Raw genomic sequence first — 19,612 nt, 5'->3', positions numbered from 1 at the left:
GGGATATTGTTAGTGAGTGAGCAAATAATATAACTATGTGAATGTATATATGATTATTAATGTTACGGTGTGAAATATTATAATTCAGTCCACCGGGAGAGACTTTAAAATGTGCGTGGTTTGGTTAGTATATAATATGTGGCAAGATTCTCAAAAGGAGGTGATGCATGCACATTATTGAGGCATGATTTTTTCTCAAAGTATTTGTTAATTTTCAGAAAATATTAGGACTTCAGTGAATCAGGCAATGCGCGTGTTGAACAATTCTGAGGAAATTTTTAAAAAACTAATAGAAAATTTTGAAACACAGAATTTGTTTTAGACTACAAGACAAGAGAAAGAAAGTTTAATAAAACACCACAGTGTCAACTCCCAACAATATCACACGCATGTTTGTGACTGCACAGTGAGAACTAAACTCTAGCGTTTAACAGTTATCAACAGGTAACTCCAAGAAAAAAAACCACAGAACAAGAGAGTCAATGATGCAGAGTTGGGTTGTTAAAATTTGTCAGGCTAGCTGACTATGAATCAGGGCACTTAGAGAGGGATAAGGGGGAGGAAGCAATCAGCGTGCTTTGCTCATATCAAGAATGTCGGAAAATGCGGATCTTAAGCCACTGTGGTCACGTAAAAGATAAGTAAGCGTGTTGGAGGCTTCAAACATTGCACAAATTTGGACTTACTGAATCTTGCTTTAAATGGTTATATAAAAAAATGTCAAATGAAGGAGATGAATAAGAAGCTAATGAGGGGAAAGTATTAGATAAATCTTTCTATGGGGAAAAAAATTAATTGTGAGCCAAGGTAATATAATAACCGGCGGTAGTTAGTTTTTGGTTGAACCATATTGTTTCTTTTTTTATCTTTTTGAGCCAAATATATTCTATCTCATTTACTTACTATAATTGCATCCTCACAGGTTTATATTAGCTCTATAATGATAAAAGTTTTCGTTCTCTAAACAAAATATGAAACTAATAAATTTTTATTTTTTTTAGATATAAGCATATTTTAGTTTATGTATACTACTATTAAACAAATAGTTATGCTTGAGAGAACTAGTCCTATAAAATAACTTGCAAACTCTTTAGTTGATGGATTCTTATACATTGTTAGTAAGTAGATATATATTATTGATGTCTCAATATATTTACTTTTCTCTAGCAGGTGCAAGTTATGGATAAAAATAGAGGTTGGATGTATAACACTTCTCGTGTAAGTGCCGAGTACTTTGAAAAAGTGAATGACTTTCTTGATAAAGCATTTGCAAGAGTAGCTAAAGGGAATGAAATATGTTGTCCTTGTCGTGGTTGTTGTAATCGTAGTTGGCATCAGCGAAATACTGTCTATAATCACTTGATTGTCAAGGGATTTATAGATAATTATTACAAATTGGTTTTTCATGGTGAGGTTTTGCCATCAAGATTGAACGTCCATAGCGAGAGTGATGATGATGATGCACATACTCATGATGATTTAGGTGGATTACTACATGATATTTTTAGAGGCACAATAGAAGAGTTTCCAGATAACGAAGAAGAAGGAATAAAGGAAGGCACAAAGGAATTGACTGAGGATGCTAAGAAATTTTGCAAGTTAGTGGAAGGTCAGCAAGAGTTATTCCCAGGATGCAAAACCTTTTCCAAACTCTCTTATAATTCGATTATATCTGCATAAGTGCATACATGGACTAAGCAATGAGGCATTTGATGATTCTCTGACCCTATGGAGGGAAGCAATTCCAGACATAAAGTTACCAAAGTCTTTTCATGAAGCCAAAAGGATTGTCAAGGACTTGGGTCTTGATTATGAAAAAATACATGCGTGCCCTAACGATTGTATGCTATTCTATGGAATGTAAATGAGAAGCTAAATGAGTGTAGTAGTTGTGGTGCTTCTCGGTGGAAGCCAAAGAAGGATGATGTATCTAATGATTCCAATCAACCATCTAAAAAGGTGCATAATGTTCCAGTAAAGGTTTTGAGGTACTTTCCTTTAAAACCTAGAGTTCAAAGACTATTCATGTGTTCTCAAACTGCTAAATGTATGGGTTAGCATTCAAAGGAGCGCATCTAGGATGGGATTCTAAGGCATCCGGCTCATGACAAAGCTTAGGAAGACTTTGATGAAAAGCATCTAGAGTTCGCATTAGACCCTCGTAATGTGAGATTTGGGTTGGCTAGTGATGGATTTAATCCCTTTCGAACAATGAGTATCGCGCATAGTACATGGCCAGTTATCTTAATCAACTATAATTTACCACAATGGATGTGTTTGAAAGCAGAATATTTCATGCTATCTCTACTTATTTCAGGTCCTCAATCCCCTGGCAACAACATCGACATATACTTGCAGCCACTGATTGATGAATTGAAAGAGTTGTGGGAAGTTGGATTGCTTACATATGATGCTTCTATCAAACAATCATTTAAATTGTGTGTAGCTTTGCTTTGGACAATTAGTGATTTTTCAGGATACGCAATGTTGTTCGGATGGAGTACTAAAGGCAGATTGGCTTGTCCTTATTGCAATTATAGTACATGCTCTAAGTATTTAAAATATAGCAAGAAGATGTGTTATATGAGTCATCGCAGATTTTTAAAAGATGATCACCCATGGCGATTTAATAAAAGATCATTTAATGGTGACATTGAGCTTGGAAGAGAACCAACATCTTTGTCTGGGACTGAAATTATAAACGAATTGTCTGATTTTGTCAATGAATTTGGAAAAAAGCAGAAGAAAAGAGCAGATAGGAATTGTCCGTGGAAGAAAAGGTCAGCATTTTTTGATTTGCCTTATTGGGAGCATAATAGATGTCGGCACATGCTTGATTTAATGCATATTGAGAAGAATGTTTGTGACAATATTGTTGGCACATTGTTAGATATTCCAGGAAAGACAAAGGACCATGTTAAAGCTCGCTTTGACTTACAACAAATGGGCATAAGACGAGATCTTCATCCTATGAAGTCAGCTGATGATCGGCGTGTTACATTTGCGAAAGCTTGCTTTTCTATGACAACACAGGAGAAAGAAATGTTTTGCAAGAACGCTGCAGTCAACAACGATCCGGAGGTGGCCGAAATCGTCATGGCCGACGCACCGCCCAAGAATACTAGGGGTGGCCCTACTAAAAAGAACAACACTGGGGGTGGACCCACCAGTAATGACAACACTGGGGGTGGCCGTATGACTCCTCTCGAAACTTTGCTATTCCTCTTATCAGATTAGGTGCTTTCTTTAAGGGTTTATGCAGCAAAGTTCTCAAGCCAGTTGAACTTAATTCCTTGCAGACTGAGATCGTAGAGATACTTTGTCAGCTTGAGAAAATATTTCCACCCAGTTTCTTTGACATCATGGTTCATCTTCCTATTCATTTAGTTCAACAAATTTTGGATTGTGGGCCAGTCAACTACTTCTGGATGTATCCAACAGAAAGATATCTTTGTAGATTAAAGTCATGTGTGCGTAATAGAAGTGCTCCTGAAGGTTCCATAGCAGAAGGATTTTTAGCTGAAGAGTCTCCGACTTTTTGCTCATTATATATGCATGATGGTGTCAAGACAAGGTTTAATAGATACACAAGTAGGTATGATGACTTTTTGCTCATTATATATGCATGATGGTGTCAAGACAAGGTTTAATAGATACACAAGTAGGTATGAGAGAGTTGATGTTGCAGAAGAGAAGTCGCGGTGTCAAGACAAGGTTTAATAGATACACAAGTAGGTATGAGAGAGTTGATGTTGCAGAAGAGAAGTCGCTAATTTTTCCTAAGATAGGTCATCCTTTGGGAGGAAAGAGGAAAAGAAAGGGCAAACTATTTACATTAGATAATGTTGACTGGGTTAATGCACATTGATATGCCTTGTACAATTGTGATAACAATGAAGTTGATAATTATATTAGGTATGTTTCATTTACTTAATGAATAGAGCCGCTCAATACCTGGAAAGAGTTGAAGGTACGCGGAGAACAGGCCGAACGCTTCCTCAAAAGAAAGAAAGCTGAGAGGAGCCAACAGATGGTCAACCCTCTGGATTCAGATCTCGTACCTCATGATGAAGAGGACGTACCTGCAACGGTTATTGACAATGAAGTTGATAATTATATTAGGTATGTTTCATTTACTTAATTATTACTTCTTATTTGATGTTGATGCTCATATTTCACTTTATAGACCCATGCATTTTGTATTGTTATGCAGTGAACATAAACTTTTAATTGCGAATCAGTCAAGAAAAAGAGGCAGAACAAGTAAATGGACGGGAGCTCAAAAGCACATCAAGGACTTCACTGACTGGTTTAAAACTAGAGTATCTGAGTTGGAATCAGCGCCAAGAATAGCATCCAGACCTTGGTTGAAGCCGGCGTTATAACGCTAGGGTAAGCCAATTGAAAACGGCAAATACTCCAAAGAGTACAAGAGTATAAACTTTTTCTCGCCACTCCGATAAGTATAAGAGTATAAACTGCTTCTTAACACTCCAAAGAGTATACGAGTATAAACTGTTGTGATGAAACATGCAAAACTCAGAATAGTGGTGTGTCTATAACTAGTCAAGTAGATAGTTATGCAAGTTCCAGGGACCATAATCCTAAAACTGGAGATGTTACTTTTTATGGCGTCATACAAGATATCATTGAAATAGACTATTGGAGCAAATTTAGTGTCGTTCTATTCAAATGTGACTGGTTTCATTCAGAAAAAGATGAATATGGGCTTATTCGCGTCAATTTTAATAACAAACGCCACACAAATGACCCTTTTGTCATGGCATGCCAAGTTCATCAAGTTTTCTATGTGAAGGATCCTGTTGAAGAGGCAAACAAAAATTGACATTATGTTTTAAAGAAGCTTCCTAGTCACGTTTATGATATTGACAGTGATATTGGTGTTACACATGGAGGTGACTATTGGGTTGAAAGTGGTGACATTGTCAGTGATTTAATCCCAATTCCCAACCACTAATGATGACATAGAAGATGTGGGTTGGTGTAGAGATGATGTGCCGAGGTCCACTGTTGACATTCCTCCAAATATATATATTGATTCAGATAATGTAATGGAAGGTGATGAAGACAGTGACTTTGATGAAACAGACTGGGATTGGATGGAGTAAAGACATGATACTATATGTTTGGTTGAAACAAATAAGCTTTGAACTTCTTAGTGTAATTTGTCATTTTCTATATGTTTTGAAAGAAATGACCTTTGAACTTTATGTTTTGAGTATATCGGTTGAGTATAATTTGTCATTTAGAAATGACCTTTGAACTTTATGTTTTGAGTATATCGGTTGAGTATAATTTGTCATTTTCCAATATATTGTTCCTGGTATTTCCTTTTGGCTTGCTGACATGAAGTTTGCCTGTATATGGATTAATAATAATTTGAGTTTTTAATCTAATGAGATTTTGTTGTTTTCTTTTGTCATTTTTATCTTTCTATGCACATCCATACACATCCTTCATTAATGTTGCATCTATGCACATCCATATCATCATTTATATAAAGTTTGATGCATCAATTGTCATATCAATTTTAATCCATTACTTTCCTCGCTAACAATATTTATATGATTAGCTTAGGTGGGTTCCTAAGAAATGATATGTTATTGTGTTCCTATATGTATTTGAGGAACTCAAATATATTCTTTAATTAGAAATCACACTGAATTATACATTATGAGCAAAATATATATATGATTTCTGAGCTGGTGAATTACTGGTGCATGAGTATCTTATTAGATGAGGAACACTAACAATAGACTATTTATCCTAGTTATTAACTCAGCATGCTAATATTTTAAGCTTATAGGGATAAAGCCTGTTAGAATATTTTATACCTTTGTAGTTATCCTGGGGTGTTATCTGATTATTTTGCTGTCATTGGATTAACAACCCGAGATAATGGCCTCTGGTTTGTATTTTGATAGCCATGTTTCGAATCTGGGCAATTATGATATGAGTATGCAGTCTCTGGAGATAATGTGATCCTTATTGATGCGCATACGTGTCATCTTTATCTTTTCAACCATGTTGGATATTGCTCTGGGCGTGTTGCCAACGTAGCAATCTTTTCAAGCTCGTTAGTGCTTCCTAGTTCCTACCTTGAGAGTTCTACTTCGATCTCTCTCATATACCTGTGATCTTTTATTCTTAACACTCCACCTCTAGGATCGTAGGGCAATTAGCATCCTGCTCCTTTGTGTCGTGTATGTAGACTTTGTTGTATTTGGAGAACAGTTCCGGTACAGGCATTGGCTTGCAAGCTATATGTCAGCCTTCGCCTCCCATTTTGTTCCTTGAGTACTTGACGTTTTTCAATTATTTGAGTTAATCATGAATACCTCATATTGCTTTTGGGAGTAGATACAGCATTTGACATTTTCGGACTATGATTTGTTGTTGGCACAGAGATCTTTTATACTTCTCATTAACTATGATGTCTTTTCCTACGTGTCCTTATCTGCAGAGCTGAACTGTTCCTTGTTAGCCTGACTGTTAAAAGTACATTTTTCTATTTTTTTACCATCCAAAGTCCAGTTCGTATAATAATCACATTTGGGCATTCTAGTAATCCTAACGCTAGTGCTTTTGTTATTGATACCATCTTGTTTGCGCTGGAAAATTATCGTACATTCTCAACTATTCTAGTAATCCTAACGCTAGTGCATCTATTTCTGTTCTTGATTTTGATCGTTGATGGATTGAGATGTTATTTTTGAGATATAGGCTTTTGCTGGTCTCTTTTTTTTCTTTATATGGTTTTGTGATGAAAATTATTACATCACTTATTTATCTTTGGTTTGTCTAAAAGAAATGTGCTTCAAATGAAAATTTTTACATCACTTATTTATCTTTGGTTTGTTTAATTATATAGTCCACCTGTTCTTAGGTATTATGTGCTTCAAATGAAGACCATACAGCAGTTGAGCCTTGAGTCCTCCAGAAGGAGCCATCATTGGGGAGCGTATCTCATTTGCAGGGTAAACATGCTTAACTTTATATTATTTTATACAATGGACAAATTAAGTTTGAGAGAACATACCCATATCCTTTTCAGTTCGTTAATCGATAAGTATATTTGGCAAACAGACTAATTGGTGTCCATTTGAATATATCTATATTTTTTCATTAGTTGATAAGTTTCTCTCAGCATATGAATTGTACTTTTATTCTATTCTTAGAAACCTATTAAGTCATCATTGGGTACTATCCGAATCTAGCACTCGATTTGAATTGCTGGCTTCAGAATTGCGTACCAACTTAGTATCGACCCGTAAAAATTTTCATCTGTGGTTATTGGAATTTGAATCGTTGTTAAACGTTCATGTGTTTTGCTTGTAAAACTGGAATGGAATTCCTTGAAAATTGAAACTCATTTGCAATTGCTTACTTGAGTGGGAATAGCTGCATGATGTTGTACTTCCTTACTGTCCCTTGAAATTGAAATTCTTGTTGTGATTATTTGTATCATGGATTTAGGTGGATGGTAATTCAATTGCTTTGTGCTCTTGGATGTACTCTTGCAAATTTCATAATGTTTTTTTGAACTGTGGACATGCTCTTTTATTATAGGTATGATGGGAAGCCAGAAGATGTTCTAAACCCAAAGAAAAAGCAGTTTGTTTGTGAGAGGCCACAGTTCTGTATTCAATTTTGTTCGAACTTCATTGATTACTTGTAAATAGGGGTGGAAATGAACCAAATAATTAACAAACAGTTCGATAATTGTTCGAAAAAGTATTCGGTCATATTCGATTCGGTAGTTTATTTACCACTAAACAAATATTTTTTAGTATTCGAATTTACTAACGGATAGAATTTAACCAGATGTATATTCGATTCATTTGTCTATTAAATATTCGTTTAAAATTTGATCACATCATATTACTTGTATTATTGCACATATGATGTCATATTTTTAACCTACATACTATTTCTACTTGAGCTTTATATCCTGATTTTAAGACTTAAATAATCTTAAATCTGTTTTCTAATTAAAATTTTGATTTAAATATATATACATCATATATTATAAAGGAATAAATTTTATTTATGAATTCAAATACTATTTGAAAATCAAATTCTTTAGCGGAATAAATATACTTTGATATTCGATAAGTATTCGTGAATATTCATGAATATTTATCAAATACCAAGTATTTGAGTTCGAATTCGAAAAACTAGATATATGAATTTTAGAGTCCACATTCGAATTCGATAATTTAAACAAATACAAATACGAACATCTTAGTACTCGATTCGATTCGATCGTTTACCACCCCTACTTGTAAATAAGATTCATTGTTTACTTGCCAAAAAACTCTGAAGATTTATCAGTTTCATGCGCTGTCGTTATTTCTTGAGCTTGTGTTACACTCAATTATGTTTTTCTATAAATGATTTATGTTGTTTGCGATCCTTTTATAGTTCAAAAGCAAACTGTTAGCTTTTATTTCCTTCTGAATATGTTCTGTAAACACTTTCTAGCAGGCTGAATTGTGCCCAGATTCATATGCATTCTGATATATCGATCTTTTGTCCATGGAATGACTAGGGAACATACAAAAACATGGAAGCAGAAAGAAAATCTTTGTCAACCTCTTCAAAACAGAAGAGATCATTTGAAGTAAGTTTAGTTGAGTTTTTATTGTATATTCTAAGTTCCTTTCTAAATGCATTAATTTGTTTTTCTTTTTTAATTTTTCTGGTGTGTAGGTTATGAGCACACGATGTCCACAAGTGCGACCAAAAGAACATAATCGGCTAAGTAATATGGATAAGCTGAGAAAGCATGTGCCCAATATATGTGAACCACCTGCTAGAAATATTGCAATACAAAGAAAAGAGTTAAGAGGAGCGGACAAAGAAGAAAATGATCCGTATGAGACAATCAAGAGAGGAGAAAATGTTGGATGAAATAGGAAATACGGAGCGAGATGTTCGGAAAAAATTCATAGAGCAAAAGGGACAAACTAGTAAGACACGACAACAACTTCAGAATCATGCACAAATAAAAGTGATAGCAAGAGGAGAACAATCGGCCAACTTAGAAGATGAAGAGGAAGATATCAGAGAGGATTTCATAGAAGATGCTATAGGAGATGTTAGTGAGCATGATGAGCAAGATGAAGAGGAAGATAGAGAGGAGGATTTTATAGATGAGTCTGAAGGAGGTGAGGACTTAAGGGGACAACCAACAAGAGAGGTAGCTAATAAAGTGGTAGACAAAGCCAAAAAGTATCGAGGGCAAACTAAATGTCAAAAAGTTCATGCACGAAGTGTACATGATCGACAGGTTATTTTTTTAAATGAATGTGGACAACCTATCGGACCGTCAGATAAGGCATGTAGTGAACTTAGCAGTTTCTTAGGCACACTTGGCAGAAACTCAAGTTTTGCACCTCTTGATAAGGAAAATTGGCACAAAGTTGAAGAAAAAGATAAAGAAAAAATATGGGATTATGTTAAGGTACGATTTTCATTTTTAATCGCTAATTTATATTGTTCTTTTTCCTATTATTTATATCAAGTATTTATGATCAAAATTATTTATTGTCAAATTATGTCAATGTAGGAAAAATATGACATTCCAGAGGAAGGAAGAAAAATGGACCCTAGAAACTGTCAACTGTGCATGGAGACGCTGGAAATCATTCTTGAAGAAGAAGTGCTTTGACGGGTTCAAAAATGACAAACAAAGAATGAAGACACGGCCAGATACTATACCTGAAATAGAATTTAAAGCCTTGCTCAAATTCTGGAACACCGAACAATCAAAGGTAAATAAGATGAGACTAGACTTTCAGATTAGGTGCTTTCTATTCAAAATAAATTTGACACATATGTTTAATATAAAAGTATCGACCAATACTTGAAACTTTGTTCTATATTGACTGGTTCTTAGTTGTATAATTATTTGCATGCAAGTTTCTAATGGTCAGGTTGTTTTTTTAAATCCACGTTCCTTCTAATTGTGTAGACAACAAGTGAGACCAACAAAGCAAATCGTGATGGTCAAGAATATATACACACTACGGGGTCAATAAGTTTTGCCAGGATTCGCAAAAAATTGGTATTTCAATTGGTTTTGTTTAATATTATTTATTAACTGTATCCTTTCTTTTTGTTCATTGTTATTGTATTTATTAATATTTTAACTATCATGTCTTTATTATAGGAAAAGGAGTTGGGAAGACCTCCAAGTGAAGCTGAAATGTTTATTGAGACCCGTAAAAGGAAGACAAAACCACAAGGAGAGAAAACAATCAATTTGATAGTGAGTATATGCAATATCAACTAAATATAAATTTTAATATATTGCTTTTTAGGTCCTAATTTTTATATAACATGCATATCAACCAAAGTTTAAATTTTGCTAATGCAGGGTGCTTTAGAAGAACTCAAATCTCCATATAACATGCATATCAACCAAAGTTTAAATTTTGCTAATGCAGGGTGCTTTAGAAGAACTCAAATCTCAAGATGAAGATGATGATGCATGGGATTTTTGCTAATGCAGGGTGCTTTAGAAGAACTCAAATCTCAAGATGAAGATGATGATGCATGGGATTTAGTTACGAAAGATGAATATCCTGGACGTGTACGTCTTATGGGAAGGGTTGTCACTAAAACCATGCTCCAAAATAAAAATAAAAAGATCATGGATCCCTATGAGCAAGTTCCAGAGTCTGTTGTTCAAAGTATATCACAAAAAGTTGAACAAGAGTTGACAAAAAAGTTTGAAGCGCAGAAGGCAGATTTGGTTCATGGTTTCGCCGAGCTCCTGACGGAAACACTTGGGCAAACAATTGATCCGGCGGCTATTGCAAGACTTGTTGCACGCACAAGATCACCTGAGCAAGCTAATAGTGCTCGAAATCATGATCGTCCTCGCTCATCTGGAAGCAGTCATCATCCACGAAATGAGGTAGTTTTGGGATTATTGTTATATATTTTATTTTATTTTTGTGTGTATGACAACTTGATTTGGACTGGTTGCTTCTTTGGTTTCAAAAGGTAATATCATATACACTCTAGAATATATATAAGAGAAGTTGGTGCCCTACTGATTTGCTTCTTGTGTTCTTGTTATGCTTTTATGGATAGGTCAATGTAGAATTCCAATATACCTAAAGGATTCTTGGATGAAGAGCAAGTGATTGACCCTGTCAAGAATTGGGAACATCTATAATCAGAAAACATTCTACATATTATGTAATATACCACAATTGACCCTGTCAAGAATTGGGAACATCTATAATCAGAAAACATTCTACATATTATGTAATATACCACATACATGTATTCAGTACCTTCTTCATTCCCTTCATTTGTATGGTTGATTTTTTTCATAAGCTTCTGATGCCCGCCTGCAAACAAATTTCAAGTCATTCCATATATCCAATTTGTAGATAAAATAAAATTAACGAAAAACACCAAAATCGGTTATGATACAAGGACCAATTCACAAAGTTGTATACACTAATTACTATGAATATACCAAAAAAGATAAAATAAAATCGTATATCATTCTATTAGCTTTTACATACTTTTTAAGTTGTAATTCTTCAAAAGCACATGTATGCATCACTAACGTATCGCTGTTGTCTTTTTTTACTTTTTTCCCTATCCGCATAAGCTAAGTGAGTGGTATTTTCAGTGCATTAGACATAATATCCCTTATTGATGTCAAATTAACAATCAGAACTAAAATAGTACATGTACGTGTTTTCTTTACTTTTAAACATTACACAAAAGGTGAAGTTGAGCACTATTTCTTTGTCATAGTATAGTGGATTGCTTTTGTTTCCAATAAAATGTTAAAGAGTAAATTATTTACTATGTTTTTTAACTAAAGATAACATTTTCAAGTGCTTTAGTGGGGATCACTCACTGCTGAAATTATATAGATACAACTAGTGCCAATGGTTGAGCAACACTAGATTGATACTGGCTTCATTGTCACAGTGCTAGATAGCTAGGGTACTGATTTTATACACGATAGCACAGATCTCACTGAGACATAAGTAAGTGCAACTCTATACTATTAGTGGACTACTGGTTAGCAACTTGATATCAATGGTTAATTGCGGATAGATCCCCTGTACTACCTAACCTAGTTTCTACTAGATATATATGTTTGTAAATTTTTAACAGCATGTAATAAACAACACTTGTAAAGCTTGGAATCATGTGATATATTATACTAAGGAGGTATAGTTATTAGTAGTTTGTGAGGTATGTTTGGTTTTAGATCCTCTTACATCGTGAGAGCAAGCTGATGAGTTTCACATGCATTATATAGGAGAAACCAGCATACAACATGAAGAACAAGCCTAGCTAGCGAACACATCTCTTTCTTTGTTTTATATTACACCAAATCTATCGGAGACTGTTATTAGTTTTGATCTTGCACGATGGCCAGGCAAATTATATATCTTAGAGCCTGCTGTTGGTTGAACTTAATGATCTAATAATGTTAATCATATCTAATTCCAATTGTTTATGATTGATTGCTTGAAATTATTAGATGTTATGTTCGTATGCGCTAATTGAATTTTAAAGCATATATTCAAGTGGCATAATCTTGCAATTAATATAATCTCATTTTTATCTTTTTATCTAAATTTATGCAGGAAAATTGATGGTGGTTGAAACAGGTTAATCCGTGCGTGCTTTTCACTTACTCTGAGATTAGCTCTATCCTGACAATTTACAAATTATGTATACCAATGGAGACCTTTTAGTTAAAAAGAGGACATTTTTTGTTTTAATGAAAGAGGAATTTTAGTCATGTATTTTGGACAAAAGAAAAAACTTGTACTAAAGTCATTGTAATGAACTAATCCTTATGTTTGTTTGTTTGCTTGTAAAATTAGGAGTTCCATTTCTTTGTTTGTGATATGAGCAGGTATAAATCATGGAGTTTTCGTTTTGTTTTGTTCTTTTTTAATTTTGAAACTGCAGGTCAAAAAATGTGTGATATATTTGGATGATTTGCTTTTGCACGGTCAAAATTGAAAACCGTCCCCTTTGCTATATATACCCATTCTCATATCTTTATATCTGAAAGCCGTCCCCATTGCTAAAAACCGTCCCCATTTCTAACCGTCCCCTTTGATGTAAAAACTGTCCCCATAGATCAAAAACAAAGCCGTTCCCATAGAAAATAACACCGTCTTCTTAGATCAAACTCTAAACCGTCCCCCTTGGTGCAAAAGCGTCACGGTAGCTTAAAAATATAACCGTTTTCGTTGTTAAATAACCATCACCATCTGAAAAAATAAGAACCGTCCCCATAGTTAAACCGTCCCCAAATGTTGTCTACGGGAACAATTCAAGAACCGCGCCACTTGGATCATGAACTGTCCCCTTAGACCAAAGACTACGGCAGCAAATGTATCGGATGAGTAACCGTTCCCTTAGGCCTATGAGGACGGTTTTTTTATCTAGCAGGTCGGTTATGAACCGTCCCCGTAGACCCATTATTTGGTATGCAGGGCTCTTTCAAAAGACAATATCAAGACTAATGGTGCTACATCAAGGCTATTTAAAAATACAGCGAAAATGAATATTGTTGACATTATGCAAGCTTCACAAAAATCATCAAAGGTATGATATTAAAAATCCTACTATAAAATATTAATGAATCAAGAGCTTCAATTTCAAAACAAGCTGATATAAATAGATCTTGTTTCATTGATGTTTCAAATACATTTACAATTATTACTTTTACATTAATTTTTAAAAAATTCATTTTTGACTATCTTTTTTTCAATTATTTTACAATTTCTTATTTTATTTACTAAATATATGTAAACTACGATTATAACTAACTAAATTTTTACAAATCTACAGGCACAATATGACAGCTTTACTAAAAAAATAACTAATATCTTAAATAGGCATGAGGCTTGGTACTACTCTTGCAAAGGCTACAATAAAAAAGTAGACAAAACTATTTATGACAAATGTCAAAATTATCAAAAAAACAATGAAGACAGTATACCGAGGTAAAGTACTATCAATTACTCATGAAAGAAAAATATAAAGATTAAATATAAAAATATCATCTGATGCACAATGATAATACAAAATATAGGTATGTTGTTAAAATTATAGTTGAAGATGAGACAGATAATGCAAGAGTGACACTTTTTGACGCAACAGAAACTTTGATAGGATGCAAGGCTCAAAAATTCATGGATGATATAAAAGAGGTAACTTCTTACTTTATTATATTTTATACACATAAAACAATATTTTTCATGTATAAGATCTTAATTTTTTCCTCATTAAAACAGAAAAATAATCAGAGTTCATTCTTTCAAAAGTTTGTTCTCAACATCGGAAAGACATACAAGTTCCTTGTAAAGTTGGATGAGAACTCAAAGGATGAACGTGCACAAGGAAAGATAATAGCACAAGAAATCCAAATCCAAGAAGACATCACAATCAACATTGATGACGATGATTCAGTTCTCGATTTACCAAAAAAGAAGATAAATGTGGAGAAGGATTGATCAAAGGCCCACAAAAATTAAACATGAATAATTTTTAATTTTCATTACATTTACAAATTGGTTGAAGGATTTTGAATGAGCTTTTCATATGCTTTTAAGATTATGAACTGATGAATTTAATTTGTTAGGACAATTTATGATTTATAAACATATGCTCATATAGTTGTATATGCTCATATAGTTGTTTGATAACTATTGCATGCTTTGATTGTTATTGCAGTTATTAACTTAAATTTAACATTCAATTGTGTGAATCTAAATACATATTCAGAGAATAGTTCACTTTATTACTTTAAATTTGCATGTTAACTATTTTTTACTTAGCTAAACTGCACAAACTATTGTTGATGAGTCATTTGCAAGAAATCTTATGACCAAGCACAATTTCCTGAACCTGTTGAGAGAAAACAATAGCTTTCTACAGAGAATGTAGCTAATTTTACAAAATTGTTATTCTAATTTATTTCTTTTAGTAGCCCAAATTTATTTGTTTCTATTTTATGACATGGCCAGGTTCTCAATGTTCTTAAAAGAATAATCAATGAAGTTTGCCTACTACTAGGTTTCATACCGAAAGATGATCATCCGGATTGGATGATATTACAACTTCTTCATATTCAACCACCTACTGTAAGACCATCTGTTATGATGGACAGCTCTGCTAGAAGTGAGGTAAGTTTGTTCTGTTTCACAAAATGATGGATAACCTGTATAGCGTTACAAAACCATTGCATCACATTTCTTTTTCCTTTTTACTACAAACTATTCATGCTTGAAGAAATATATCTTGATCACGAAATTTTTGTCCAAACTATTCATGTACATGAAAATCCATTCGCCAGTCCTTTTTCTTGGACATATTTCTAGTATAAATTTGACTCATACGAATCATATGTCAATTAATACCTTTTTCTCTCGCTTAATCAAACTTGCTGAGAATAGCAAGCAACTCGGATTATATATGATTACCTTGTTTATTGAAAAATTAGCAAGAAGAAACCTTGAGCTGTCCATTAATAATATATTTGGTTGAAATTTTTGGCTTTCATTTGATCATGTAATTGTTGTCCAAGCCACATTTCATCCTATTCAATGTGTCGGATAACCCTTTTCTTGGCCACACTTCAGTAGTGTAAATTCGACTACATGTGAATAAAAAATAACAATTCAATACCTTTTTCCCACAAAGCTCCGCTGTAATTTTCTGTTACTGACTCAAATTTTAATACAATACAGTAATCTGAGTATCAATTTGGATTATGATTACCTTTGTTTCTTTAAAAATAATGAGAAGAACAATACGGACATAATTTCGTGAGTTTTTGACCATCATTCGAAATAGCAGTTTTGCTACATATGAACCAAACATGACAATTTAATGCCTTTTTTATATATGAAATGTGACTGTAATTTTCTTTTGCTTAATAAATTTCAATAAAAGTAATCAACATGGATTATGATTACTTTGTTTCTTGGAAAATACCAAGAAGACACCTTGAGTTGCTCATGTGATCATGAGTAGATGTGATTATATTCATAAACATTATTGAAATTCAAAGATGGCACAACCCTTTTTCTTGGACGTGTTTCGATAGTTAAATTCTATCGTATATGGATCAAATGTGACAGGTTGATACCTGCTACCCCACTGTAAATTTTCTATTACTTAAAACATTTCAAAATAAGACAGAGCTTCATATCAACATGGATCATGATTACTTGGTTTCTTAAAAAGTAGTGGAAGAAACCTTGAGTTCTCTGGTTATAATATATTTGGTTCAGCTTTTTGACCCTTATTTGATCATGTAATTGGTGTTGAAATAGCAGTTCATTCTATACATAGTTATTATTCTGGCTCAGATAGGAGAATCTACCGGCCAACCCTTTTCCTTGCACATATCTCAATTGTGTAATCCGACTAAGTATGAATCAAATATGTCAGCTTGATATTTTTTTCTTAACCCCACCAAAATTTCCTTTTACTTTAATCGAAATTCAAGTATAAGACGGTAATCTGAATATCAACTTGGATTATGATTGTCCTCTTTAAAAAATAGTTGCTAATCTGTGTCTAAGCCAATCAACATGGAAATATTTCATGAACTGGGCTCTTTGTTAGTCCATTTGTTCCCTAAAAGACTGCTTAGTGCTTCTACTGAGAACACTCTTGCTTTTTTAGTGTGCGATGAGAAGTTCTTTTCTGAATTGCCAAGGGAGGCTTCAGAGGTAGCAAGATGTTTCAGTTCAAGAGTAAGACGTCTGCTCCATCTCCATGTTGCTCCTGGAGGTATTCAGAGATATATGTGGAAACTGCGTCATTGCTTCACAGATGATCAGCAAGTCATGGTTCAAGAAGGAAGGCTTTTACTTGATTATGTTACCATGAATGCTATTGTTATTCGAAAGATATTAAAGAAGTATGACAAAGTAAGTAATTCAACACTTATTGTGTTCCAGATATCCATTGTGTAAATTCTTACGTTATTAGTTTAATATATGGTAGGTACATGGATCTGTTACTGGCAGAAATTTTAAGACTGAAATGCATGATAAGAGGATTGAACTTTTGCAGTCACCTTGGCTAATTGAACTAGGTGCATTTTATGTGAACTTTACGGGTCGGAGATTGGAGAACCTGGAGAATTTTTCAGAAAATTCTCTTGTGATTTAAGTGGTGCACAACCTGTAATGTCTATGACCTTTTCTGACTCCATTAAGTATGAGTACAGTCTTACATGTGTTGTTTGCCTGGTAAGATGTTTGCTTCCATTCTTCATAATGTTAGATGTTTACTGTTCTGTGCTTTATCTAATTTAAGAAAAAGATTATAGTATTCCATTTCCATAGTCCAAATATTCAGTAATTTTGAAATGCAGGCCTATTTGTAAGAGGATTTTTCTGTCCTTCTCTTTTCTAAAACCACATTTGTTACTTCACTACTTCTCTGCAAATTTCTTTTGATGATGAATTTAACTTTTTTTTCCACGGGATATGATGAATATCCTCTTGTTCCATGCATAAAGTAATAGTTGGCAAATACTTATGTCGAGAACAATCTGAAAGCCTGACTGGTTGATGGTTGGACTGGAAATTTTCTGTTCGATTTGCTATCAAATTTTCATTCAAGGTTTTATGCATTCACCTTTTAAGTAATCACGTTTCTCCATTGGAGCAGATTTTGGTGCTTTGCAATTATCTATATTTTATTTTGTTAGTTGGAAATACTTGGGACCCCCCTTCAGATTATTAAACATGTTGAATCAATGTTATCATATGTATCTTCATGCTCCCTACTTGGCGACCTCCTTCAGGTTATTAAGCATGTTGAATCAATGTTATCATATGTATCTTCATGCTCCCTTCTTGCTTGACTGTTTTAATACTCATATTTCATCTCTTTGCTTTGTTTGTTCTTCTCATGTTTCTGTCTTCTTTATTAACTATTTTGATGTATTTTTCTTTTTATTAAACACCTAGCAACTCCTAATAAATTTCTTCATCCCCTTTTCTCTCTCTCCCCCTCCCCTTTTCTACAGGACACTGTATTTAATCCATATGCTTTGAGCTGCGGACATTTTGTCTGCAAAAGCTGTGCTTACTCTTCAGCTTCTGTGCTGATTTTCCAAGGTATCAAGACAGCATCTAAGAAAGTGAAGTGTCCTATGAGTAGATCGGTATGAGATGATTTAATTGTTTTATTCATCAACTTTATTATGCTTCTTGACTTGTATTTTGCATGAATTATCTCCCTTTTGTTGCAATGTTGATCCTGATACTAGGTTTTCTTAATGTTTTCTTTTGCATATATGAGACACTAATCCAAGAGTGTTTTTGTGAAAAATTCAAATTTTATGCTATCTGATGGTTCTCTCAGACTTCATAGTTTTAATAGAGGCAACTTGTTTGGCTCTGATTTGCATGTCTGGGAAGTGTTTTGTTTAGAACAGAACTAACTAAAATCAACACCTAAAAATCTCGAGGAGGTTTTCTATTCCAACTTGTAGGCTTGTTATCTATTTTCTTAAATATTCGCTCACCAATCTTAATATGACCATTGGATATACATTAATAGAAAATGTCTGATTGCAAGTTCTTCCCTATCACATTTGAAACCTTTTCCATTTCTTTACTACAGATGCAAATTTAGTTTAACCCTTCATTTGTATGAGTATAGATACTCCAATTGGTTTTTTTTGTTACATCTCCTTTTGTTTATGTTTGTTTGCTGGCAGGGGTTCTTCTACGGGGAGAGGTGCCCAATCTAAAGCCTGCATCGATTCAGCTATGCCCTCACATTGTCAGGGATTGGTTTTACGGTGAAGATAAGGAACATAGCATTAAAGTGGTTGTTCCAGGATTGTCTGACTGTGGCCAGCTTCGGTGATCAACTGCTTGCGGTTTTTAAGTTTTGTTTTTGCATGTAACATGTGCCTTATCTTCCCAGTGAACTTGTGACTTGGCATATTCTTTCATGCTGCTCTTTTCTTTCCTTTACCCAGTGAACTAATTTGATGTTGAATATTAGTTATTTGCAGCTAAGATCAACTGACTTTTTCTTGATTGTGCGATCACTTTTATCACGTGCACCATATATATGGTTGATTAGGTTACTTATCTATGGACAATATTCTAATTAGTCCTGTGAGATAATGTTTAATTGGCATTCATCTTGTGTATTGTGTATAAGTTCAATGCATAATTATGAAAACATTATTAATTTTGACTCTTGTAGTTTCTTAATATGTATCACGTGCAATGTATGTATCCATATGTTTGATACATGGTTTAAATATCACGTGCAATGTATGTATCCATATGTTTGATACATGGTTTAAATTAAATAAATCTTAATGAAATGAACCAATAACAAAAGAATAAATTAAAAAATTTAACACGTGCATTGCACGTGCAATCCTTACTATTTATCTTCAGAAAAACTTTTACTGGTTTTAAATGGATGAGTATAAAATCAAATGGATGTTATTAAAACAATATTGGATTAAAATAATTTAATCCAATATTTCAAAATTTTTTACCGTGTTTATATGATGAAAGTTAAAACACAATTTTTA

General features: G+C 33.6%; 1 protein-coding gene and 1 pseudogene across 10 annotated transcripts in view; both read left to right on the top strand.

The window, feature by feature from the left end:
- The window catches only part of LOC109833052, a 13,429-nt gene extending 515 nt beyond the window's left edge, over nt 1-12,914 (top strand). The window contains exons 2-12 of one of the 10 annotated variants that reach the window (XR_002245068.1): nt 1,171-1,218; nt 6,908-6,998; nt 7,591-7,656; nt 8,506-8,644; nt 8,734-9,487; nt 9,593-9,797; nt 9,998-10,090; nt 10,196-10,294; nt 10,538-10,945; nt 11,125-11,232; nt 12,654-12,914. Coding sequence is in view for 1 of the 10 variants with exons in the window: in XM_020400596.1 (XP_020256185.1) it covers nt 9,480-9,487; nt 9,593-9,797; nt 9,998-10,090; nt 10,196-10,294; nt 10,538-10,945; nt 12,654-12,662 (822 nt within the window). In the remaining 9 variants the exon portion in view is untranslated. Of the gene's footprint in view, nt 1-1,170; nt 1,219-6,907; nt 6,999-7,590; nt 7,657-8,199; nt 8,645-8,733; nt 9,488-9,592; nt 9,798-9,997; nt 10,091-10,195; nt 10,295-10,537; nt 10,946-11,124; nt 11,233-12,653 lie in introns of those variants that run through there. The other 9 variants (XR_002245069.1, XR_002245070.1, XR_002245066.1 and 6 more) reach the window with 9 other exon arrangements.
- On the top strand, nt 16,626-18,924 carry LOC109834640 (annotated as a pseudogene).

This window comes from Asparagus officinalis, chromosome 3, assembly GCF_001876935.1.
Source record: "Asparagus officinalis chromosome 3, Aspof.V1, whole genome shotgun sequence".
In the NCBI taxonomy this organism is placed as follows: domain Eukaryota; kingdom Viridiplantae; phylum Streptophyta; class Magnoliopsida; order Asparagales; family Asparagaceae; genus Asparagus; species Asparagus officinalis.
This window is presented reverse-complemented; position numbering and strand designations above follow the sequence as displayed.